We start from the raw sequence: 25,943 nt of genomic DNA, 5'->3' as shown, positions 1-25,943 counted from the left end.
GTAGCTGAACACCTTCAGGGTATGGATGGAAACTATTGCCCCAGACCAATAAGTGTAGGAGACCTTTCAATGTTTAAGGGTTAGCAGGGACAATAAGGCTTACACCGCAGACCCTGAACCTTTACACCATCTCTACATACTGTAGACATTCCAGATTATACCACAACAAACCTTTACACCTGCCCTGTCTGTGGACAGACAGAATTTCCCACCCTGCCTAAAGTCACACAGGAGGAAAGCTACAGTTGCAGACAGACACCACTGAAAGAAAAGTTGCTTCTTTTCTTTCTTCTCATTACTGAGACCATGAATCACAACATAGACGGATGCAAAGAGATTTCTCTGCTCATCACTCTACTTGGAAGCAATATAAAATATTCTCAAGTCTGTACGATATGAAGCTCTGATGAAGACCCAATCGTCAAAGTATCAGCTCAAGGACACCATCATCCTTCCTTAGCACATGCGCAACTTGGAAAATACACGACTCTCAAAGCTTAACATAAAGACTACCTCTATGCTCACTCACTAATCATGGAACAGGAAAGCAATCTGACGAACCCACAGCTTGGACAGTTGGAGTCCAACCAAGGGGCAATCCAAACATATGACACCTTCAGAATCATTTTCAGTAAGGCAATAATAAACTCTGGAAATTAACACAACATGTCATGTCACCATGAGTACCTCCTCACACACAGCACCACCGAGACTCTCTTCAAACACTTACCAGCTTGCGTTGTTGTCAATGATCTTCATCATTTGCAGACAGACTCCATCAAAAGAGTTCCACAGAAAACTTCCTTACCATGAATAATATTTGACTTCTCACCATGTGTATGTGACAAGCAAGAGCATTTCTTCCAGTAACATTTTAAGTAAACATGTCTGTGAAAGTCTTTCTCTTTAGAGCTCTAAACATAGAAGAAACATATGGGACAGGCAGGAAGATCTAACAGAACTGATTTCTACATACTATGAGAGCAATGGCCCATGTTCAGATCATCATAATGAGCAAGGAACAAGTTAACACATGCTAAAACAAAAGGATCATAACATGATATTCTTGATAACGGCTCTTAGAGCGACTCAGATCATTAATAGGGAATGAATAATCAGTTTCTTTCAAAGCTTCAGCTAAGGAAAGCTGCAAGACACATGAAGAACCTCCCATACAGATAGAATACCATCCATTCTAGCAAAAATTCCTTGCAAAGGCAAAACTCAGACTGCAAGATACTACTGTTAGGCGCAGGTCCCACAACATACTTCCATAAGCCTTCAAAACTCGCATAGTATTGCTTGCATATACTTACATCTCTATACTAAGATGAAGACACACTGTCAGCTCACTACGCTTTAGAGAAAAGATGTCAAGTTTTAAAGGGAAACGGGGAATGGACCTCCAGGAGGCACTGGGTCACTTAATAGCGTGGAACAGGGAGAAGACGCGGTAAACCACGAAGCCTAGCTTCAACAAAAGTCCCACCAGAAGGCAGCTCGCTCCTCCCGTCTCCCCCACCAACCCGAAAAATGAGCAACCACGATCCCATCCGGGGATGCACCAGCACCAGGTCGAGACTCAGACAAGCTTTGACTCCCTCGTTCCCGCAGCATGCCGCACAGCATATGGAACAGGGAACTCCTCGGGAAAAGGGCAAAGGAGCAGCAGGGGGGAGGAAGCGGAGCAGAGAAGAGCTCCTGGAAAGAACTCACCGGGGCAGCAGCCGGGTCCGCGCAGAGGGCAGCCAAAGAATCCTCCCCGAGCAGCGGCGCGGGCTCGTCGGGCGGCGGCAGGGACGGAAGGGTGTCGCAGCAGCTGCCGGCCGACAAGCGGAGCTGGCTTCTGCGCGAGTCAGCCGTGAGCGACACCTCGTGCGAGTAGGAGTGCAGGAAGGCGCGGACGCCGTCGATGCCCACGAAGTGCGAGGCCGGGACGCCGCGCAAGGCGGCGCTGCCCGCCGCCGCCAGCAGCTGCGAGCGGCGCCAGCGCCGCAGGCGCAGCGCCAGCAGCAGCAGTAGGAAGGCGAGGAAGAGGCAGGACACGGCCGCCACGGCCAGCACCAGCCAGCGCGTGAGGCTGCCGGCCGGCTCGCCCGGCGCCGCCGCCGCCGCGCTGCCCAGCTCCGAGAGCAGCTCGGCCACGCTCTCGGCCAGCACCACCGTCAGCGTGGCCGTGGCCGACAGCGCCGGCCGCCCGTGGTCCTTCACCACCACCACCAGGCTCTGCCGCGCCGCGTCGCGGGCCAGCGGGAAGCGCGCCGTGCGCACCTCGCCGCTGTGCAGCCCCACGCGGAACAGCCCCGGCTCCGTCGCCTTGGCCAGCTCGTACGACAGCCACGCGTTCTGCCCCGCGTCCGCGTCCACCGCCACCACCTTGGCCACCAGCGCCCCGGGCTCCGCCGACCGCGGCGCCAGCTCCACGCCCGCCCAGCCCGCGCCCGCCGCGGACGACGGCGCCGCCGCCGGCGGGTACAGCACCTGCGGCGCGTTGTCGTTCTCGTCCACGATCTCCAGCCGCACCGACACGTTGCTGCTCAGCGCCGGCGCGCCGCCGTCCTCCGCCCGCACCCACAGCCGCACCTCGCGCACCTCCTCGTAGTCGAAGGAGCGCAGCGCGTACAGCGCGCCCGTCTCCGCCTGCACCGACACGTACGACGAGAGCGGCGCGCCCCGCACCCGCCCCTCCGACAGCCGGTACCGCACGCGCGCGTTCTGCCCCCAGTCCGCGTCCCACGCCCGCACCGTCAGCACCAGCGCGCCCGCCGCGTTGTTCTCGGCCAGGCGGGCGCTGTAGCGCGCCTCCGCGAACACCGGCGCGTTGTCGTTCACGTCCAGCACCCGCAGCGACAGCACCGCGCTGCTCTCCAGCGCCGGCGACCCGCCGTCCACCGCCCGCACGGTCACGTTGTACTCCGACACCTTCTCGCGGTCCAGCTCCCCCGACGTCACCACGCGGTAGTAGTCCTCAAAGGACTTCTCCAGCCGGAACGGGAGGCTCTCGGCAATGCTGCACCGCACCTGGCCGTTCTCCTCCGAGTCCCGGTCGTGGACATGCAACAGCGCCACCCCCGTCCCCGGCGGCGCGTCCTCTGAGATCTCGTTTAGTGCCGACCGCACCGAAATCTCTGGAGCATTGTCGTTGACGTCTGTCACAATAATGGTGACGAGTGCCGTGTCGGAAAGTCCTCCACCATCATGTGCCTGCGCTTGCAATTCGTAGGAGTATCCTTCCTCGAAGTCCAGGCTCCGCAGCAGCGTGAGCGCTCCCGTCTCAGAATCCAGCAGGAATGCCTGCGATGCCGTGTCCTTCGTTCTCTTCAACGAGTATTTCACGTGTCCGTTCAGACCTTCGTCAGAGTCGGCGGCCGTGACGGTGACGAGGACGGAGCCGACGGGCACGTCTTCGGGCACACGCACCGGGTACTCCACCTGGCTGAACACGGGCGCGTTGTCGTTGGCGTCCAGCACGGCCACGCGGATCCGCGCCGTGCCCGTCCGCGCAGGCTCTCCGCCGTCGCTCGCCCTCAGCACCAGCTCGTGAAACGCCGCCTCCTCGCGGTCCAGCGCCTTCGCCAGCACCAGCTCGGGACGCTGATCCCCGCCGGGGCCCGCCTGCACGGCCAGCGAGAAGTGCTCGTCGCCGCTCAGCTCGTAGCGCTGCAGCGAATTGGGGCCAGAGTCCGGGTCATGAGCCTCGGCGAGGGGAAACCTCGTCCCCGGGGCCAACGTCTCGCTCATTTTCATTTCCGTTTCTTCCTCTTGGAAATTGGGTGCATTGTCGTTAATGTCCGTGATTTCCACTTCGATTCTGTATACCTGCATTTCCCCATCTACCACTACCTCACAGCGCAGCACGCATTTCTCCACCAGTCGGCACAGCTGCTCCCTGTCTATCCTCTCCGCTGTCACCAAATGGCCCGTCTTCCCGTGCAGGGCGAAATACTGCGTCCTACCTTCGGAGACGACTCGGACGCCGCGGTCGCGGAGCGCCGGCAGCTCCAGCCCCAGGTCCTTGGCCACGTCGCTCACGAACGAGCCCTGGGGCAGCTCCTCGGGAACCGAGTAGCGTAGCTGCCCCCACGCCGCGTCCCACGCCGCCATCAGGACACCCCACAGCAGCGCTCGCTCCCGCCTGCCCCAGCGCCTTCCCGCAGCGCTCATTTCCTCCGCGGCCCCTCCGGCCCCGCACCGCCGCAGCCCACCGCCGCTCCGGCTCCTCCAGGTACAAGTTCTGCACCGTCGCCCGGTCTGGGTCGCCGCTCCTGGCCCCTCCGCTTTGCTGCAGCGCGACTCCGCACCCCGGGGACGCTCGCAGACCGCCCGACCGCCGAGACAACCACCGAGCGCTCGAGCGAACCGGGCCGCAGCGGGCGGGGCTGCCGGCAGCGCTCCGGCCTTCCTCTCGCTCCTCTTCGGTCAACAGCGGCGCCCGCAGCCTCCTCCCGGCACTGCAGGCACCGAGCGCTTCCGAGCGCTGCCTGCCCGGCTCCTGTCGAGCTTTTCCCTAAACAATAGCCACTTTTTTCCCATCGCCGGGGAGAAACGAAGTGGTGATGGCGGTATATGTAAAGTAAAATATTTGAAAAATAGTCTTTTTCCGTCCTTCCAAAAACATAGTCTCCAACACTACGGTTTTTATCCTTCGTACTTGAGCGACTGAGCAAAAGAAAACTGGCTCTAAGATCCCAAATGCGGTAATCAGACACACCCTTCTCAAACCTCCCGAAAACCACGTTTCACTCATTAACCCAGGCGGCAGGAACTTTGCTTTAAATACCTCAGTTCAGAAGGAACAAGCTTCAACTTCACTACACCACCAGCCCTGCCGGGTATGAGATCTTTACGTGTTCGAGTATAGAAAGAACCAGACCTGATACATCTGCCCTTGCTATTGTGAGAGGTTTTATAGGTCTACTTCCACAATTTTCTTAAGAACACTTTTTTCCAAATATCCGACTGGAAAAACGAAGTTGAAGGACTTTAAAGAGTAACTTCCCCTTTTAATATGCCATATAAAATTAAGAGTGTTCTAGTTTATTCAAGTAATTCGATAGCTCTGGAATACTGATGTAAAGGATTGTAACTTGTTAATAAACTTTCCAGCTAATCCTCGACTCTTCGTGTTGGTAGGACACCTCTTCAACAAAATACCATAGGACAGTAGACAATTACAGCTGCAAATCCTGAACTACGCAGACCACGTTGAAATGTGTGAATGGGTTTTATTCCAGTGCCCATTTGCTGCCTTTTTGCTTACCTCTTTCTCGGGCTAGATATGTTCTCAGAATGGGTAGAGGACTATCCTAGTAACCAGACAAACACAACAACTGTGGCAATAAGTGACTGACAGACTTAACTCTTCAGTCTAAGCACTTCTATTAAGAAAATGGGGAGAGAAAAAGAGGACAAGCTCCGAAATACAAAAGAGTTTTCTGGGGTTTGGTGGTTTGTTTTTTTTTTGCTTTGTCATTTTTGAGATCCCATTCTACACCTTCATCCAGAGAAGAGGGATGAGCAGTAACTGCATTAAGAACTCAGAAAAATCACGCCCAGACAGAACTTATCCTTGCCATCAATGCTTCCATTTCTGCAGCAGCCTTCTCCTGCTGCAGACAAGGGGGCACGCGGAGGAAGATGCCAATGTTCACTGGGGAAAGACAATCTGTAACTGCTTCATTCATAGAACCGCATGCGCTTTTCCTCTGGGAAACAGCATTAACCACGCCCAAGTCTATAGTTCTGGTAAAAAGTTATTAGGAAGAAAACATCTCCAATAACAAGCTCCACCCCGATTTCTCGACCCCGTTGTGCAGAGTTGGAAGATCTACTTCTGCATAATGCGGATCCATCTCCACCGTTACTGACCCACAACATTTCAGACAACACCAGCTTCTTAGTCTTTAGAGTAAGTTCTCGTCTTTTTAGCTTTTTCGTGTAGAACAGGACTTAGCCATCAGTCCGCAGGCACAATCTCTCCCACCGATTGCACTGGTTTTTGTAGTCGTTGTGCTAGAACGACTTTTCCCTCACCCTTTCAGCAGATCAAAACTGTATCAGACCAGAACGCCATCAGCCACATTAATTTCAAAAATCCCAAGCAATAATAGCACAAGGCAGCGATAAAATTCCCGCTTCAGACAGAGTCCTCCTCAGGACTTTGTTAATTTCCCCCTACATTCCAGAGGCTTCTCTGGACGACCCTGCACTGCTCCAGCTTCTCCCACCAGCACTTGGAAATTTTCCATTACAGCCTGACACTTCTGCCTAGGACTTGGGGCCCTTCTCTAGAGTAACTCAGCAGCAGGCAGTGATGCACACGCACACTGTGATCAGAAATAGTAGAAAAAGAGAGAAGAAAAAATAAGACATAGTTGCAAAAACAACTTCGACAAATAACGCCTGGACAAAACTAACCCGTCAAGAGCCAATTAACAGCAAGAACTCACCCACGAGGAATATACGTGTGGTGGCTGGTCACACGCCAAAAAGTGGCTGTTCAGAGTGAATGTTCCCCAAAAAAGGCCACGGGATAAGATTATTTCTTTCGTTCTTGGAAACAGAGACCGGCATGACCTCCCCTCCCAACCCCAGCAGAGCAAAGACGAGTGAAAGCACACAGCTGGTTTGGAAAGACCCCAAGATAAGGACCTAAACGCCGCCTTACAGACCTGCGGTGGGTCGGGCTCTGCATGCGGCTCTCCCGCGCCGGCGCTGCTACTCGGGCTTCGCTTCTCGCAGGTGTCCCCGCCGAGAAGCTCCTCCGCGGGCAGGATAGGCAGCGGCGGAGGCGGCCAAGAGGCCTCGGCGACAGCGCGACCCGGCGCCACGCACAGGTTGTAGGAGTAGGGCAAGGTGCCCTCGCAGAAGTCGGCCGGGAAGGCGGCGCCCGCCCCGGAGAAGCGCTGAGCGCCCAGGCAGCGCAGCACGGCGGGCGGCCCGGCACGGCGGCCCCTTGCCAGCACGGCCAGCGCCACGCTCAGCAGGAAGAGCGCGGACAGGAGCGCCAGCGCCAGCACGAGGGAGAACTGCAGCTCCGCCGCCGACTCGGCGCCCGCCGCCCGCTCGCTCAGCTCCGGCAGCGCCTCCTGCAAGCTCTCGGCCAGCACCACGTGCAGCGTGGCCGTGGCCGACAGCGCCGGCTGCCCGTGGTCCTTCACCACGGCCACGAGCCGCTGCTTCGCCGCGTCCCTCTCCGACACGGCCCGCGCCGTGCGCACCTCGCCGCTGTGCAGCCCCACGCGGAACAGCGCCGACTCCGGCGCCTGCACCAGCTCGTATGACAGCCACGCGTTGCGCCCCGCATCCGCGTCCACCGCCACCACCTTGGTCACCAGGTACCCGGCCTCGGCCGACCGCGGCACCACCTCAAACGGGGCTGGCTCTGCCACCGCGCCCGCCGCGGGCCACAGCACCCGCGGCGCGTTGTCGTTGCGGTCCAACACGAAGACGTGCACCGTCGCCGTCGAGCTCCGCGCCGGTGCCCCGCCGTCCTGCGCCCGCACCACCACGGCGAACTCGCGGCACTGCTCGTAATCGAAGGAGCGCTGCGCGTACACCGCGCCGCTCTGCGCCTCCACAGACACGTACGGCGCCCCGCCCGCGCTCCCGCCCGCCAACGAGTAGCTCACGCGCCCGTTGGCACCTGCGTCCGCGTCCCGCGCGCTCACGCGAAGCACCGGCGCGCCCGCAGCGTTGTTCTCCGCCACGTAGGCGCTATAGGCGGCCTCCTCGAACACCGGCGCGTTGTCGTTCACGTCCGACACCTCCAGCACCAGCGCCGTGCTGCTCGACAGCGCCGGGCTGCCCCGGTCCCTCGCCACCACCGTCACCCGGTGTTCCGACACCTGCTCCCGGTCCAGCAAGCTCGCCGTCACCACCTTGTACGAGCCGCCCGACGACGCCACCAGCGACAGCGGCGCCTCGCCCGACAGCTCGCACCACACCTGACCGTTCTCCCCGGAGTCCGGGTCCTTCACGTTCACCAGGGCCACCACCGTGCCGGCCGGCGCGTCCTCGGGCACTAGGCTCGACACCGACAGCACCGTGATTTCGGGCGCGTTGTCGTTCACGTCCAGCACCTCCACCTCCACCTCGCAGTGCGTTAGAAGACCGCCCCCATCCCTCGCTTCCACTAACAGCGTGTAGCTACGCGTGTCCTCGAAGTCCAGCGACTCCTGCAGCGTGATCCTCCCGCTCTCCGCGTCTACCATAAACTTCTGAAGCACCTTGGCCGGCATTTTCCCGAAGCCGTAGGTGATGCGGGCGTTGCTGCCGGCGTCGGCGTCGGAGGCGGACACGTTCAGCACCGTCGAGCCCGGCAGCGCGTCCTCCCGCAGGCTCACGCGGTACCGCTCCTGCGCGAACACGGGGGCGTTGTCGTTGGCGTCTGTGACGTTGATGCAGAGCTGGGCGGTGCCGCTCCGGGGCGGGTCTCCGCCGTCCACCGCCGTCAGCGCCAGCCGCAGGCTCTGCTCTCGCTCCCGGTCCAGCGCCCGGCGCAGCACCAGCTCCGCTAACTTGCGGCCGTCCTTGCTCTCCTTCGCCTCCACCACGAAGTACCCGTTGGCCTCTAGCTCGTAGCCCTGTAGCGAATTGCTGCCCACGTCTGCATCTTCCGCCATGCCCAAGGCAAAGCGGGCGCCGGGAGAAGTGAGCTCGTTGATCTCCAGCTGGAAACTGTCCTGCGGAAACCGCGGCGCGTTGTCGTTCACGTCCTGGATAGCCACATCGACGTGGAAAACATTGAGCGGGTTCTGCACCACCGCCTCGAAACTGACGGAGCAGGACGCCGACTCGCCGCACATCTCCTCCCGGTCCAGCCTCTCGCTCACGTACAGGTTCCCGTTCTCCCCACTCATGGTAAAGTACTGCTTCTCGGCGCTAAGCAGCAGGTTCCGTGTCGGCAGCTCCGCGGGGCTCAGCCCCAGGTCCCGCGCCAGAGGACCCACCAGCGAGCCTCTGCCCAGCTCCTCGGGGATGGCGTAGCGGAGCCGCTCCGGCGCCGCCCGGCAGCACCAGCACAGCAGCAAAGTGGGCAGCAGCACTCGCTCGGCCCCTGGCCGCCGCATCTGCCTCTGCCTGCCCGCCATTCTCGGCAGCGCTCGCCTCGTCCCTCCTCCTTCCTGCCGCTGCCTTCCCTCGCTTCCAGCCCCTCTCCGCAGCGAGCGCAGGGGCTGCCGGAGGGCAGCGAGCTCGGCGCCGGCTCGGACGCCGCTGCTGCCCGTGCCGCTGCCGCTCTGGCCGGCGCCGGGCGAGCGAGCAGGCTGCGGGGGCAGGACGCTGCGGCGGCTCCGGCTGCGGCTGCGGCGCCGCTTCGCGTCGGCCAACAGCGGCACCCGGAGGCGCCGCGACGCCACCGCAGCCGGGTGATGGCGGCGCTCCCGGGGTTTCGCGGGTCGGGATCATAAGAGCAGCGGCAGCTGCCCACAGAAAGAATGTTTCTCTATCTATAGAAAGCTTTGAAAGTAGTATTACTCTTAGTCAGGGCAAATTTCAGTTTACTCTGAATTGCTCAAATTTGATTCTCATTTAGAATAACGATTAACACTGATGGAGAATTGTGAGGACTAAAGGTAGTGGACTTGAACTCAGACCATGTTATAGCCCACTTGTCTAACCCATATCTATCCAACATATCCACTTGCCTATCCATATCTATCCAGAGTAGCCAACATGTCATGGGGGACTGTCTGTGGAACACCCGGCATGCATTGTCCCTCTGTGTTCCTGGAAACCTTGGCTGGGTTGGGTTGCCACTTTGCACACTTTTGATGCAGCCAGCTATGCCTGGATGAGCACCCGGAGGCCTATGAAAACCTTCCTCTTCCCAGCTGTAAACACCAAATGTGCGTATGGGAAATACCCCCATGCAAATGGAATAGATGTGACCTTACAGCTAAACCTATGCACCTAGGAAATCAAGAAGAACACACCAAAACCGTAAATCACACAAGCAAGGAAAGGAAGCCTTAGAAAAGAAAGTCACCAGCCCTTGGCAACCGCTTCTGCTATAGAAGGCTGGTTTAGATCCCATTCTACACAGCTATAGGAAAGACAGATAAGGAACAATAAGGAAGAGGGAACTGCCACCCACCATGGAAGACAAACTGAATAATAATTGCACAGAGAGAACAAGGAAATCAAGCTCAGAGGAAATGAATTCATTCCACTACTGCTGCCATTTCTGCAGGTGCCCTTCACAAAAAGGCATGATGGCACAAGGCTGAGAGTAGGAGCATTCATTTGGGTGGAACAATCTGTCACTTCTCCATTCATGGACAACACGCGCATTTCCTTATTGAGTCCAACACCAAAACAGTATTAATCAACGAACTCTTGTTCATCAGTTGCTAAGTTGAGAGTCCTTTGTTTCAGGAAAAAAATAGGAAGGAAAAAATCTCAAACACTGAGCATCAATCACATGTTCCTGACTCCATCATCTGGAGTTGCAAACCCATAAATCAGACAAGCAAGGCAAGGAAGCATTAGAAGAGAAAGTGTTGTCAGAAAACTTACCTGGAAGTTGTCTTGCTCCTCACTGCAGGCATTGAAATTCATCCCTGAGAGCACCTGGAAGTCATTTCTATCTCAAGCTGCTTTGTGGGCCTAAAATCTTCCTCTGCCCTACGTTGTAGGGGGTGCAGTTTAATAGTCACCAGCTCCCAGCAATTGTTTTCTACTCTGTGGTGTGATCATCCCTCAAAATATGAAGAAGTAAGAGGAAATGCCTTATCATGGTCAGCTCAGTATTTAACAGTGCAACAGATTCTCTTTCAGCTTCTGCTTCATTCTCCTCACATTTACAATCCTATCTTATGTGCCTGAAAGTAATTACTTGCTGCAAAACAACACGCACAGTTTCAAATGCAAAAGCACTACTGAAAATAGGGGAAGAACCACAACCGTTGGGGAAACAATGCCCTGAAAGGAAGTGTAACTACAGCTGTGGAGGAACTCTACACTGTAATGTTACAGGGAAATACAACTTGGAGAAAGGAGGTTTCCCACTAGATTTATAAGGCGTTATACCCTTGCATCAGCTTTCTACATGCTGATTTATGGTTCAAATGCTCTAATACCATTGCTTCTCAGACCCAGGAAAACAGAATCACACAGAGAAATGGCACAGTCCTTGGCACAAGGCAGAAAATCAAACCATTGCCCAAGGAAAATATTTATCTACCTGTATTTCTTTTTCTCAGCCGTCTCTCAGCCTCCTTGCTCTGCATTTACAGCCATTAGTTACACCATGAACAAACCCCAGCATTTTGGCCATGTGCCAGCCACAAGTTAAGGAGCATGTCATTCCAGGACATCTCAGGAAGCAGGTATATCAAAGTCTTTCTTGGTAGCTGAACACCTTCAGGTTATGGATGGAAACTATTGCCCCAGTCCGACAAGTGCAAGAGATCTTTTAATGTTTTCAGTGTTAGCAGCCACAGTGAGGCCCAGCTTTAGACCTGGACAACAAACAAGGCAAGAATGGGGAACATGCGGAAGTGAAAGCATCATAGCTTAACATTTCAAAGTATGTCAGCTGTAGCAGGTACACAAGGGAGGGATCTAGTTGGTAAAAACTCTGCAAGAGCTCACACCACAGACAGTAGCCACATTCCCTCAAGGCAATTTCTTTGGACAATAAAAGAAGAGGTAAAGGCATGGACTTATGACTGTGAGCCTGATCAAACAACCAGGACAAACTGAACCTTTACACCATCTTTTACATCTTATAGAGGTTTTAGATTATATCAAGACAAAACTTTACACCTGCCCTGTCACAGACGTACATAGACAGAATTTCTCATTGTGTGAACAGGAAAGCTACATTTGCAGACAGACACCACAGAAAGAAAAGCTGCACAAGCAGCTTCTCCTTAGTGAGACCATGGATTGCAACACGGACACATGCAAAGAGATTTCTCTGCCCATCACACCACTTGGAAGCAATATGAAGTAGTCTCAATTGCATAAGCGATATGCAACTCTGATAAAGACCCAGTCATGGAAGTATCAGCTTCCTTAGCACATGGACAACTTGGAAAATACACGACTCTCAATGCTTAACATAAAGCATACCTCTATGCTCAGTCACTGATTATGGAACAGTAAATCAAACTGATGAACCCACAGCTTGGACAGTTGAAGTTCAACCAAGATGATATCCAAGCATATGACACCTTCAGAATCATTTTCTGTAAGCCAGTGATAAACCCTGGGAAACAACACAGCTCATGCTATATCTCCTCAAACACTTCACAGCTTGCATTATTTTCAATGATTTTCATCAATTGCAGACAGACTCCATCAAAAGAGTTGCACAGAAAACTTCTCTTTACTACGGATAATATTTGACTTTTCACCATGGGTATGTGACAAGCAAGAGCATTTCTTCAAGTGACATTTTAAGGAAACATGTCTATGAAAATCTTTCCCTTCGCAGCTCTAAACATGACAGGAACATATAGGACAGGTAGGAATATCTAACAGAATAGATTTCTACATACAATGAGAGCACTGGCCCATGTTCAGTTCATCAGAATTAGCAAGGAACAAGTTAAAACATGCTAAAACAAAAGGATCATAACATGATATTCTTGATAATGGCTCACAGAGTAACTCAGGTCTTTAGTAGGGAATGAATAATATGTTGGTTCCTCCCAAACCTACCGCTAAGACATTTGTCATAATTAAACTGTCACAACAACCTGCAAACAGATATGAAGAACCTCCCAGGGCTGCCCATACAGATAGAATAACATCTCTTGTAGCAGAAATTCCTTGGGAAGGCAAAAGTCACACTTGAGGACACTACTGTTGGGCACATCTCCCACAACTCACTTAAATAACCCTTCGCAACTCGCATAGAATGCATACATTTATATCACTACACTAAAATGAAGACACAGTGTCAGCTCACGCCACTTCAGAGAAGAAACTTCAAGATTTCAAAAAACAAAAAATGAGACATGGACCTCCGGTAGAGATTTCGTCACTTAACAGCGTCGAACAGAGTGAACACGGGGTAAAACACAACATACCCAGCCACAATGAAAGTCCCGCCTGCCGCAGCCTCATTCCTCCTACTTCCCCACCCGGTGGGAATCTGAGCAAACACCTCACGTTCCCCTCCCGACAGCAAGAAGCAGCAGCACCCACCACGGGGCAAAGACAAGCTTTCCCTTCCTCGTCTCCAGTGCTCCCAACAGGGCACAGGGAACCCGTTGCCGAAAGAGCAGAGAATCAGCAGTGGGAAAGTAGCGGGGCGGAGAAAGGCTCCCGAGAGGAACTCACCGGGGGAGCGGAGGGGTCCTCCTCAAGCAGCGGGGCGGGCTCGTCGGGCGGCGGCCGGGCCGGGAGGGTGTCGCAGCAGCTGCCGGCCGACAAGCGGAGCTGGCTCTTGCGCGAGTCGGCCGTGAGCGACACCTCGTGCGAGTAGGAGTGCAGGAAGGCGCGGACGCCGTCGATGCCCACGAAGTGCGAGGCCGGGACGCCGCGCAAGGCGGCGCTGCCCGCCGCCGCCGCCAGCAGCTGCGAGCGGCGCCAGCGCCGCAGGCGCAGCGCCAGCAGCAGCAGCAGGAAGGCGAGGAAGAGGCAGGACACGGCCGCCACGGCCAGCACCAGCCAGCGCGTGAGGCTGCCGGCCGGCTCGCCCGGCGTCGCCGCCGCCGCGCTGCCCAGCTCCGAGAGCAGCTCGGCCACGCTCTCGGCCAGCACCACCGTCAGCGTGGCCGTGGCCGACAGCGCCGGCCGCCCGTGGTCCTTTACCACCACCACCAGGCTCTGCCGCGCCGCGTCGCGAGCCAGCGGGAAGCGCGCCGTGCGCACCTCGCCGCTGTGCAGCCCCACGCGGAACAGCCCCGACTCCGTCGCCTTGGCCAGCTCGTACGACAGCCACGCGTTCTGCCCCGCGTCCGCGTCCACCGCCACCACCTTGGCCACCAGCGCCCCGGGCTCCGCCGAGCGCGGCGCCAGCTCCACGCCCGCCCAGCCCGCGCCCGCCGCGGACGACGGCGCCGCCGCCGGCGGGTACAGCACCTGCGGCGCGTTGTCGTTCTCGTCCACGATCTCCAGTCGCACCGACACGTTGCTGCTCAGCGCCGGCGCGCCGCCGTCCTCCGCCCGCACCCACAGCCGCACCTCGCGCACTTCCTCGTAGTCGAAGGAGCGCAGCGCGTACAGCGCGCCCGTCTCCGCCTGCACCGACACGTACGACGAGAGCGGCGCGCCCCGCACCCGCCCCTCCGACAGCCGGTACCGCACGCGCGCGTTCTGCCCCCAGTCCGCGTCCCACGCCCGCACCGTCAGCACCAGCGCGCCCGCCGCGTTGTTCTCGGCCAGGCGGGCGCTGTAGCGCGCCTCCGCGAACACCGGCGCGTTGTCGTTCACGTCCAGCACCCGCAGCGACAACAGCGCGCTGCTCTCCAGCGCCGGCGACCCGCCGTCCACCGCCCGCACCGTCACGTTGTACTCCGACACCTTCTCGCGGTCCAACTCCCCCACCGTCACCACGCGGTAGTAGCTGCCCTGCGAGCTCCGCAGCCGGAAAGGAACAACCCCGTCCAGCGAGCACCGCACCTGGCCGTTCTCCCCCGAGTCCCGGTCCTGCACGTGCAGCAGGGCCACCACCGTCCCCGATGGTGTGTCCTCAGAGATCTCGCTCAGCGAGGATCGCACTGAAATATCGGGTGCGTTGTCGTTGACGTCTGTCACCGTAATCGCCACTATTGCCGTGTCGGAAAGACCGCCGCCGTCCCGTGCCTGCACCTCCAGTTCGTGTAAGGAGATTTCCTCAAAGTCTAAATGGTCCTTCACGGATATTTCTCCCGTCTCAGCGCCTATCTGGAAAAGTTCCGACGCCCGGTCTGAAATTTTATGGAAACTGTATTTCACGTGCCCGTTCAGACCCTCATCGGCGTCGGCGGCAGTGAGGGTGAGGAGGACAGAGCCCACGGGCACGTCCTCGGGCACACGCACCGTGTACTCCGCCTGGCTGAACACGGGCGCGTTGTCGTTGGCGTCCAGCACGGCCACGCGGATCCGCGCCGTGCCCGTCCGCGCAGGCTCTCCGCCGTCGCTCGCCCTCAGCACCAGCTCGTGAAACGCCGCCTCCTCGCGGTCCAGCGCCTTCGCCAGCACCAGCTCGGGACGCTGATCCCCGCCGGGGCCCGCCTGCACGGCCAGCGAGAAGTGCTCGTCGCCGCTCAGCTCGTAGCGCTGCAGCGAATTGGGGCCCGAGTCCGGGTCGTGAGCCCCGGCCAGGGGAAACCGTGCCCCAGGGGCTGTCATTTCGCTCATTGTCTCCTCTAGCTCGGTTTCCTTGAAGCTGGGGGCGTTGTCGTTAATGTCTGTGATCTCCACTTCAATGTCGTAAACCTGCATATCCCCCTCCACTATCACCTCACAGGTCAGTATACATTTCTCCACCAGTCGGCACAGCTGCTCCCTGTCTATCCTCTCCGCTGTCACCAAATGGCCCGTCTTCCCGTGCAGGGCGAAATACTGCGTCCTACCTTCGGACACGACTTGGACGCCGCGGTCGCGGAGCGCCGGCAGCTCCAGCCCCAGGTCCTTGGCCACGTCGCCCACGAACGAGCCCTTGGGCAGCTCCTCGGGAACCGAGTAGCGCAGCTGCGCCCACGCCGCGTCCCACGCCGCCACCAGGACGCCCCAAAGCAGAGCTCGCTCTCGCCCGCTCCAGCGCCTCCCCGCCGCGCCCATCTCCGCCGTGGAACCGCCTGTCCCGCACTGCCGCAGACAGCTCCCCTCTGCCGACCGGTGCTCCCGCTCCTTCTTCTCCTCCGGCTCCTGTACTGTCTCCAGTTCCTGGTCGCCGCTCTCGGCTGCTGCCGCCGGCCCCTCCGCCTCTGTGAAGCACGGCTCCGTACCGCGGGGACGCTCGCAGACCGGCCGGCTGCCGAGACAACCAGCCAGCGAGCGAGCGAGCCGGGCCGCAGCGGGCGGGGCTGCCGGCAGCGCTCCGGCTTTCCTCTCGCTCCTCCTCGGTCAACAGCGGCGCCCGCAGCCTCCTCCCGGCACTGCAGGCACCGAGCGCTGCCGAGCGCTGCCCGCCCGGCTTTGCCCACGGCCAGCTCGCCGGGACGTCACAGGTGCCACAGAGCAGTCATCGCGTCCTGGCCGGCGATAATCTCCTGCCTCGGGTGCTCTCGAGACGAGCTCTTCAGTGATACTCGCTGCGTTCCCGGCACAGTCTTCCTGTTGTTTTCCTGCTCCTACCTTTCCGGAAGTGGGTTTTCTAATGGTGATCTAATGCATACAGAATATTCTCTATATTGTCTAGAACATTATGGGCTTTAGCCCATCAGCCCTCAGGCACAATCTCCCCACCAATTGCATCGGGTTTTGTAGTCGTTGAGCTTGAAAGAAGTTTCCCTTCATCCCGCAGGATAGCTCTGGCCATTCACTCTGGACTTTGTTACTTTTCTCCCGCACACCAGATGCCGCTCTGGAACAACCTGCATAGTTCTCCCTTCTCCCACTTCCACTTGGGAATTTTTCATTACAGCCTTACAACACAGTCCACACTTTCACTTAGCACTTGCGGCTCCATTCAGGAGTAATTGAGTGCTTGCTCAATTCAGCAGCAAGCGCTGTTGCACACACGCTCTCTGTCAGGGACAATTAACAAAATGAAACCATTAGCACATAGCACACCCGTAGCTTAAATGCTATCACCCTGGACAAAGTACTTTGCAATTTTAGGAGAAAAGAGATAGAAAAAGAAATCATGTTCAGAAAAACAGCCACCGATTTTCTGTGGCTGTTTAAATCCCATTCTATGCCACTGTAGAAAAGGCAGATGAGGAACAGTAAAGAGGGAACTGCCACCCAGGATGGAAGATAAACTGTGAATAACTACACAAAGAGAATAAGGAAACCAAGCTCAGAGAAAAGGAACCCATCTCATTACTGTTGCCATTTTGCAGCAGCCTTTCACCAAAAGGTGTGATGGAGGAGCAACATTCATTAAGGAGGAACAATCTGCCACTTCTCCATTCATGGAGCCACACACACATTTCCTTAGTGAGTCCAACACCAAAACAGTATTAACCAACAGATTCTTGTTCATCTATCACCAAAGTGAAAGTCTATCACTTCAGGAAAAAGCACTCATAAATGAAAAATCTCAAACACTGACAAACAATCACAGTTTCTTGACCCCATAGTGTAGAGTTACAAGCCCATAAACCAGACAAGCAAGGCAAGGAAGCATTAGAAGAGAAAGTATTGTCAGAGAAACTCACCAGGAAGTCTTCTTGGTCTTCACTGAGGTCACTGAAATTCCTCCCTGGGAGCAGCTTGAAGTCATTCCTACCTCAAGCTGCAAGTGCAGCTCAAAGTCTTCCTCTGAACTACAGAGTAGGGGGGAGTCAGTTTAAGAAATAATAACCAGCTCTAAGCAATTGTCTTCTATTGTGTGGCCTGTTCATCTCCCAAAAATATGAAGCAGTAAGAGTGAAGACTTTACTATGGGCCTCTTTCTCCAACTTACCCCTTTGAGAAAATATAACCAAATGTCTTTTAGCTTCTGGCTTCATTCTCATCAGGGATAATATTCCGTCTTAGGTTAATTAAGTCAGTAACTGTGGCAAAACAATACTCACAGTTTCAAATGCAAAATCATTGTCCAGAGATAGGGAAAAGGAACCATGAACTTCAGGGAAACCAAGGTCTGAAAGAAAGAGTAACTACAGCTGTGAAGAAACTCTGTATCACAACATTCCAGGGAGATACAAATGGATAACAGAGATTTCACAGAGGAATTATGAGATGTTCTACCCAAGCATCAGCCTTCTAAATACATAGTTACTGTGCAAATGCTCTATTCTCAGAGGACTTCCATTGCATTTCAGGACAGAGAAACCAAGATCACACAAAATATAGCACAAGCCTTGGCACCAGGCAGGAAATCAAACCATTGCTCAGCCCAAAGCACATTGACCCACCTATTCTCCTGATTCCAAGCCAGTCTCTCACCCTCCTTGCTCTGCAGTCACAACCCTTAGGTGCACCACAGACAATAACCAGAATTCTGGCCAGATGTTTGCCACAGGTGAAAGAATATGTAATTCTGTGACATCTCAGGGAAACAGAGGTATATCAAAGATTTACTTTGGTAGCTGAAGACTTTCAGGGTATGGATGGAAACTGTTCCCCCAGCCCTACAATTATAAGAGATATTTTAATGTTTTAAGGGTTACCAGGGTCAGTGAGGGCCAGCGTTAGACCTCGACAACAAACAAGTCAAGTATGGGAAACCTGCAGAAGTGAAGGCATCATAGCTTAACATTTCATATTATGTCATAGCTAGTAGGTACACAAGAGGGGGACCTAGATGGTAAAAAGTCCACAGGACATTCACACAGGAGCTTGCACTACAGTCCATGGCCATAGTTCCTCAAAGTTAATTTCTTTGTAATGAAAAAGGGGAAATACATCAAACCATGAGTGTGGACCTCAAATAACAACTAGGACAAACTGAACTTCTACACCTTCCATTTAGCCATTTCAACTTGTAGTACTGCAAACTCTTCCACCTGCCCTGTCTCTGTACAGGCAGAACTCTTCACCCTGCCCAAACCTCACACAACATGACAGCTACATATGCAGACAGACACCATCAAATGAAATGCTGTGAACACAAATTCTCAGAGCCCAGAGATCACAACACAGCTGCATGTGAAGGGATTTTTCTGCTCATCCCATAGAGTTTGATGAAACATCAAGGGTTCTAATGGCCATAAGCAATACGGAGATCAGTTCAAGTCCTGGTCATGTTCAGACACATTCAGACTCACGTTCAGAAGGCCAGCAATAAACCCTGGGAACTGAGAAAACACATGCCTTGTCTCCACCAGAACCTCCACGTACACAACAACCCTGAAACTCTCCTCAGATGTGCCACAGCTTACATTGTTGTCATTGATCATAGAATCATAGAATCACAGAATCATAGAATGGCTTGGGTTGGAAGGGACCTTTAAAGATCACCTAGTTCCAACCCCCTGCCATGGGCAGGGCCATCATCCACTAAACCGTGTTGCTCAAAGGCTCATCCAACCTGACCTTGAACACTGCCAGGGATGGGGCAGCCACAGCTTCTCTGAGCAACCTGTGCCAGAGCCTCAGCACCCTCATAGGGAAGAGCTTCTCCCTTACATCTAACATAAATCTATCCTCTTTCAGTTTAAAGCCATTCCCTCTTGTCCTATCACTATATGTCCTACCACTATTTGTGGAAAGAACCTCTTGTAGGGTTTTCTTGTAGGCCCCCTTAAGGTACTGAAAGGCTGCTACCTCCCCAGAGCCTTCTCTTCTCTGAACAACCCCACCTCCCTCAGCATGTGTCCATCGGAGAGGTACTCCAGTCCTCTGATCATCTTTATGGCCTCATCTGGAGCAGCTCCAGCAGGTCCACGTCCTTCTTATGTTGTGGCCCCAGAGCTGAATATGCTACTCCAGGTGGGGTCTCACGAGAATGAGGTAGAGGGGTAGAATCACCTCCCTCGACCTGCTGGTCACACTTCTTTTGATGCAACCCAGAGCTCTGTTGGGTTTCTGGGCTGCAAGCATACATTCAATTCAACTCACATTGAGCTTCCCATCAATCAACACCCCCAAGTCCTTCTCTTCAGGGCTGTTCTCAATCCAACCAGCCTGTAGTTGTGCTTGGGATTGCCCCAGGCAGGTGCAGGACCTTACACTTGGCCTTGTTGAACTTCATGAAGTATGCACAGATTCATGACTCAAGCCCACCCAGCTCCCTCTGAATGGCATCCCCTCCCTCCAGCGTGTCACCTGCACTACACAGCTTGGTGTCATCCACAAACTTGTTGAGGGTGCTTGATCCCACTGTCCATGTCACCAGCAAAGATGTTAAACAGCAGAAGTCCCCATATGAGCCTCTGAGGAACACCACTCATCACTTGGACATCGAGCCTTGACTGCAACTCTTTGTGTGTGACCAGCTAGTTCCTTAGGCACCAAGTGCTCTGACCATCAATTCCATGCTGCTCAAATTTAGAGACAAGGATGTTGTCTGGGACAGTGTCTAATGCTTTGCACAAGTCCAGGTAGATGACATCTTCCCTTATCCACCAACGCTGTAACCTCATTGTAGAAGGCCACCATATTTGTCAGGCACAATTTGCCACAAGAGAGACCATGCTGGCTGTCACCAATCACCTCCTAATTTTCCATGTGCCTTAGCATAGTTTCCAGGAGGATCTGCTTCATGATCTTGCAGGGTTGAGACTGACAAGGTGAGACCAACCGGCCTTGAGTTCCCTGGGACTTCCTTTTTTCCCTTTTCAAAATGGGGGTTATGTTTCCCATTTTCCAGTCACTGGGAACTTTACTGGGTTGCCACAACTTCTTAAATATGATGTCATATTTGGATATGGCCACTTTATCTGCCAGTTCCCTCAGGACCCATGGATGCATCTCCTCAAGTCCCATGCACTTGTGCACCTTCAGGTTCCTTAGATGGTCTCAAACTTGATCTTCACATACAGCAGATGGTTCTTCATTCTCCCAGACCCTACCTTTGCCTTCTGCAACTTGGGTGGGGTGGCTGGAGCAGTTGCCAGTGAAGACAAGGCAAAAAAATTGTAGATTACATTGGCCTTCTCCATGTTCTTGGTACCAGGTCTCCTGTTTCCTTCTGGAGATGGCCCCCATATTCTGAAGTTTTCCTTTTATCACTGATGTACCTATAGAAGCTTTTTTTATTGCCCTTGATGTCCCCGTCTACATTTAACTCTATCGGGGTTTTCCTAACCTGACCCCTGGCCGTCCAGAAAATTTCTCTGTATTCCTCCCAGGCTACCTGCCCTTGCTTCCACCCTCTGCAGGCTTCCTTTCTGTGTTGGAGTTTGTCCAGGAGCTCCTTGTTAATCCACGGGGCCCTCCTGTTGGTTTTGCCTGACTTCCTCTTTGTTGGAATACATGGCTCCTGAGCTTGGAGGAGGCAGTCCTTGAATATTAACCACCTTTCTTGGGCCCCTCTTCTGTCCAGAACTTCATCCTGTGGCACTCTACCACATCTCTGAAGAGGCCAATGTCTGCTCTCATGTCTGCTCTTCTGAAGTCCAGGGTAGCATGCTTGCTGTACACCCTCCTTACCGATCTCAAACTCCAGCATTTCATGGTCACTGCAGCCATTGCTGTCCTTGTGCTTCACATTTCCCACCACCCCCTCTTTGTCGGTGAAGACAAGGTCCAGCATAATCCCTCTCCTCGATGGCTCCCCTGTCACTTGGAGGAGGAAGTTACCATCAATGCATTCCAGGAACCTCCTGAACTGCTTATGCCCTGCTGTGCTGTCCCTACAACAGATATTGGGTTGGTTGCAGCCCCCAGTGAGGAATAGGGCTTGTGAACATGAGGCTGTTCCTGCCTATAGAAGGCCTCATCTGCTTGGTCCACCTGGTCTGGCAGCCAGTAGCAGACACAGACTACAATGTCACCTGTCCCTTTAATAAGCTCTCAGTCAGCCCCTCATCCAGCCACAGGCGGAGCTCCATGTGTTCCAGCTGGTCATTGACCTAGAGGGCAACATCCCTCCTCATCTCCCCAGCCTGTCTTCATCAATCAATCCTCACCATTTGCAGGCAGACTCCATCAGAAGAAAAGATGCAAAGACAACTGCTCACCAAGCATCAACTCCATTTTCCTAAACCCGTTGTGTAGAGTTAGTGAATATCATACCCTGTAGTAAGGATCCACTTTCACCAATACTGACTCATAACATTTGAGAACACGCAAGTTTCATAGACGAATTCTTCAGCTGAAGCTGAATGTGTGATGAACAAAGAGATGCCATCGCTAACTACCTACTTTGAGTAGAAAAAGAACAAATGCAAACATTAATGCTGCCATTTCTGCAGCTCCCTTCTCCAAAAGATAGAAATATTCACTTTGGAGGAACAGTCTGTAACCTCCACCCATGAAGCCACATGCAAGTTTCATGAAACAGCATTAAGGAACAGTTTTGCATCCAGCTCTCAAACAAGATCAAGTACATTGGTTTGGGAAAAAGGTGATCGTAAAGGAAAAACCTCCATCACACAGAATCACCATGTCATTCATTTACCATGTTCACCGTTACTAACTCGCATGTGAGATGTAGGCCAAACTTCTCAGATGAACCTGAACCTGCAACCACCAAAGCAGCATGCAGCACTACAGCCAAGTGCCTGCTCGTGGAGGAAGGGACTGACCCCGTCGTTGTATTTGTCTAGAAACACACAGTTCAGCACTCCCAATCTACACCATTCTGGAATACCCATGGGAAAGAAGACAACAGTTCAGCAAGCATTCGGAAGAACAGGAAAACCATGCAAGCTTATAGACCTGTGGTAAGTCAGGCTCCATAAAGAGCTTTATCTGCTCATAACACTGCTGGAAAGCACTATCAGAGATATCAGCCTACATTCAGTTCATCACAATGAGCAAGGCAAAAAGGTAACACATGAAGGAAGCATGGGATCACAGCGTGCTCTTAATAATGGCTTTTAGGCTAGAAATATAATTCAGGTACTCAATATGCAATGAACATGTTTTCTCCTCCAAAAGCTCTCATTACCACATCTGCCATAAGCTGTCAATTGGGAACCACAACCTGCAAACACACAAGAGAAATCTTCCAGGGCTCCCCATACAGACGGAACAATATGTCTTCCAGCACACATTCTTTAGGAAGATGAAAGTCACACTGCATAATACTAAAGTTGGGCAGTGGAAACAGAAAAGAAGTAACTATGTCTCTTGTGCAATTCAACAGTCCCTCATGCACAACTCCAAGGCTCTCGTCTCCAACCCTATACCACAGACATTGTGTTGTTTACATATCTTTGCATTTCTACACTAAAATTCAGAAAAACTCTCTGCTCATGCCAATTTAGAGAAGAAATGTCAAGGTTTAAAAGGAAAATGAGGCTTCTGCCAAGAAAGATAGGGTCACTGAACAGTATAGAACAGAGCAAGTATGTGGCAAAACAATTACGCCTTGCTCCAAAGAAAGACACTACAGCAACAGTCACACTCCTTCCCACGACTGAGAGCAATCACCCCATTTTCCCTGCAGGGAGCAAGAGGCACAAGCACCCAGCACAGGCCTCAGACAAGCTTTGCCTCCCTCATCCACACATCTTCTCACAAGAAATACAGAACTCGTCGCGGAAATAGGAGACAAACAGTGGAGGAAAGGAAGCAGCGCAGAGAAAAGCTCCTGGAAAGAACTCACCGGGGCAGCGGTGGGATCCGCGCAGAGGGCTGCCGAAGAGTCCTCCCCGAGCAGCGGCGCGGGCTCGTCGGGCGGCGGCCGGGCCGGGAGGGTGTCGCAGCAGCTGCCGGTCGACAAGCGGAGCTGGCTCTTGCGCGAGTCGGCCGTGAGCGACACCTCGTGCGAGTAGGAGTGCAGGAAGGCGCGGACGCCGTCGATGCCCACGAAGTGCGAGGCCGGGACGCCGCGCAAGGCGGCGCTGCCCGCCGCCGCCAGCAGCTGCGAGCGGCGCCACCGCCGCAGGCGCAGCGCCAGCAGCAGCAGCAGGAAGGCGAGGAAGAGGCAGGACACGGCCGCCACGGCCAGCACCAGCCAGCGCGTGAGGCTGCCGGCCGGCTCGCCCGGCGCCGCCGCCGCCGCGCTGCCCAGCTCCGAGAGCAGCTCGGCCACGCTCTCGGCCAGCACCACCGTCAGCGTGGCCGTGGCCGACAGCGCCGGCCGCCCGTGGTCCTTCACCACCACCACCAAGCTCTGCCGCGCCGCGTCGCGAGCCAGCGGGAAGCGCGCCGTGCGCACCTCGCCGCTGTGCAGCCCCACGCGGAACAGCCCCGGCTCCGTCGCCTTGGCCAGCTCGTACGACAGCCACGCGTTCTGCCCCGCGTCCGCGTCCACCGCCACCACCTTGGCCACCAGCGCCCCGGGCTCCGCCGAGCGCGGCGCCAGCTCCACGCCCGCCCAGCCCGCGCCCGCCGCGGACGACGGCGCCGCCGCCGGCGGGTACAGCACCTGCGGCGCGTTGTCGTTCTCGTCCACGATCTCCAGCCGCACCGACACGTTGCTGCTCAGCGCCGGCGCGCCGCCGTCCTCCGCCCGCACCCACAGCCGCACCTCGCGCACCTCCTCGTAGTCGAAGGAGCGCAGCGCGTACAGCGCGCCCGTCTCCGCCTGCACCGACACGTACGACGAGAGCGGCGCGCCCCGCACCCGCCCCTCCGACAGCCGGTACCGCACGCGCGCGTTCTGCCCCCAGTCCGCGTCCCACGCCCGCACCGTCAGCACCAGCGCGCCCGCCGCGTTGTTCTCGGCCAGGCGGGCGCTGTAGCGCGCCTCCGCGAACACCGGCGCGTTGTCGTTCACGTCCAGCACCCGCAGCGACAGCACCGCGCTGCTCTCCAGCGCCGGCGACCCGCCGTCCACCGCCCGCACGGTCACGTTGTACTCCGACACCTTCTCGCGGTCCATCTCCCCTGACGTCACCACGCGGTAGTAATCCTCAAAGGACTTCTCCAGGCGGAACGGGAGGCTCTCGCCGATGCTGCACCGCACCTGGCCGTTCGCCCCCGAGTCCCGGTCGTGGACGTGCAGTAGGGCCACCACCGTCCCCGGCGGCGCGTCCTCAGAGATCTCGCTTAGCGCCGACCGCACCGAAATCTCGGGTGCGTTGTCGTTGACGTCTGTCACAGTGATCACGACTTTCGCGGTGTCGAAAAGGCCCCCGCCATCCCGTGCCTGCACCTCCAGTTCATAGGAGTCGCCTTGTTCGAAGTCCAGGCTCTGCACCAGCCTGACCGCTCCCGTCTCAGAGTCCAGCTCGAAAATCTTCAAGCCTTTCTCTGTGATTTTCTTCAGCAAATATTTCACGTGCCCGTTCAGACCCTCATCGGCGTCGGCGGCAGTGAGGGTGAGGAGGACAGAGCCCACGGGCACGTCCTCGGGCACACGCACCGTGTACTCCGCCTGGCTGAACACGGGCGCGTTGTCGTTGGCGTCCAGCACGGCCACGCGGATCCGCGCCGTGCCCGTCCGCGCAGGCTCTCCGCCGTCGCTCGCCCTCAGCACCAGCTCGTGAAACGCCGCCTCCTCCCGGTCCAGCGCTTTCGCCAGCACCAGCTCGGGACGCTGATCCCCGCCGGGGCCCGCCTGCACGGCCAGCGAGAAGTGCTCGTCGCCGCTCAGCTCGTAGCGCTGCAGGGAATTCGGGCCCGAGTCCGGGTCGTGAGCCTCGGCCAGGGGGAATCGCGACCCCACGGCTGTCGTCTCGCTCATTTTCTCTTCTAGCTCCATTTCCTTGAAGCTGGGGGCATTGTCGTTAATGTCTGTTATCTCCACTTCGATTTTGTAAACCTTCATTTCTCCGTCCACGATCACCTCACACCGGAGCACACATTGCTGCACACTCACGCACAGCTGCTCCCTGTCTATCCTCTCCGCTGTCACCAAATGGCCCGTCTTCTCGTGAAGGGCGAAATACTGCGTCCTACCTTCGGAGACGACTCGGACGCCGCGGTCGCGGAGCGCCGGCAGCTCCAGCCCCAGGTCCTTGGCCACGTCGCCCACGAATGAGCCCTTCGGCAGCTCCTCGGGAACCGAGTACCGCAGCTGCCCCCACGCCGCGTCCCACGCCGCCACCAGGACGGTCCACAGCAGCGCTCGCTCCCTTCGGCCCCAGCGCCTTCCCGCAGCGCCCATCTCCGCCGCGGTCGCCCCGGCCGCGCTCCGCCGCAGGCAGCTCCCCTCTGCTGACCACTGCTCCGGTTCCTGTTCGTGCTCCGTCTGCCGGTCGCTGCCTACCTCTCTGCCTCTCTGCAGCACGGCTCCGCACCGTGGGGACGCTCGCAGACCGCCAGGCAGCCGAGACAACCAGCGAGCGAGCGAGCCGGGCTGCAGCGGGCGGGGCTGCCGGTAGCGCTCCGGCCTT

At 55.8% G+C, this 25,943-nt stretch overlaps 2 protein-coding genes across 7 annotated transcripts in view; one reads left to right on the top strand and one right to left on the bottom strand.

Annotated features, from left to right (window-relative positions):
• LOC115615496 (protocadherin gamma-A4-like) overlaps nt 1–25,943 on the bottom strand; it is a 149,782-nt gene that overhangs the window by 79,215 nt on the left and 44,624 nt on the right. Inside the window, exon 1 of one of the 6 annotated variants that reach the window (XM_032920262.1) lies at nt 13,294–15,944. The exons of 3 other annotated variants lie outside the window; for them this stretch is intronic. In XM_032920262.1, the coding sequence (XP_032776153.1) occupies nt 13,294–15,720 (2,427 nt within the window). In that variant the 5' untranslated portion in view covers nt 15,721–15,944. Of the gene's footprint in view, nt 1–1,716; nt 4,335–6,671; nt 9,239–13,293; nt 15,945–25,943 lie in introns of those variants that run through there. 2 more of the 6 variants (XM_032920258.1, XM_032920263.1) reach the window with 2 other exon arrangements.
• LOC116915280 (putative GPI-anchored protein pfl2) lies at nt 23,273–25,785 on the top strand. The gene has a single exon (XM_032920270.1). It carries the CDS (start codon nt 23,463–23,465, stop codon nt 24,150–24,152), a length of 690 nt encoding a protein of 229 aa, XP_032776161.1. The 5' UTR covers nt 23,273–23,462; the 3' UTR covers nt 24,153–25,785.

Source organism: Strigops habroptila, chromosome 12 (assembly GCF_004027225.2).
Source record: "Strigops habroptila isolate Jane chromosome 12, bStrHab1.2.pri, whole genome shotgun sequence".
Classification (NCBI taxonomy): domain Eukaryota; kingdom Metazoa; phylum Chordata; class Aves; order Psittaciformes; family Psittacidae; genus Strigops; species Strigops habroptila.
This window is presented reverse-complemented; position numbering and strand designations above follow the sequence as displayed.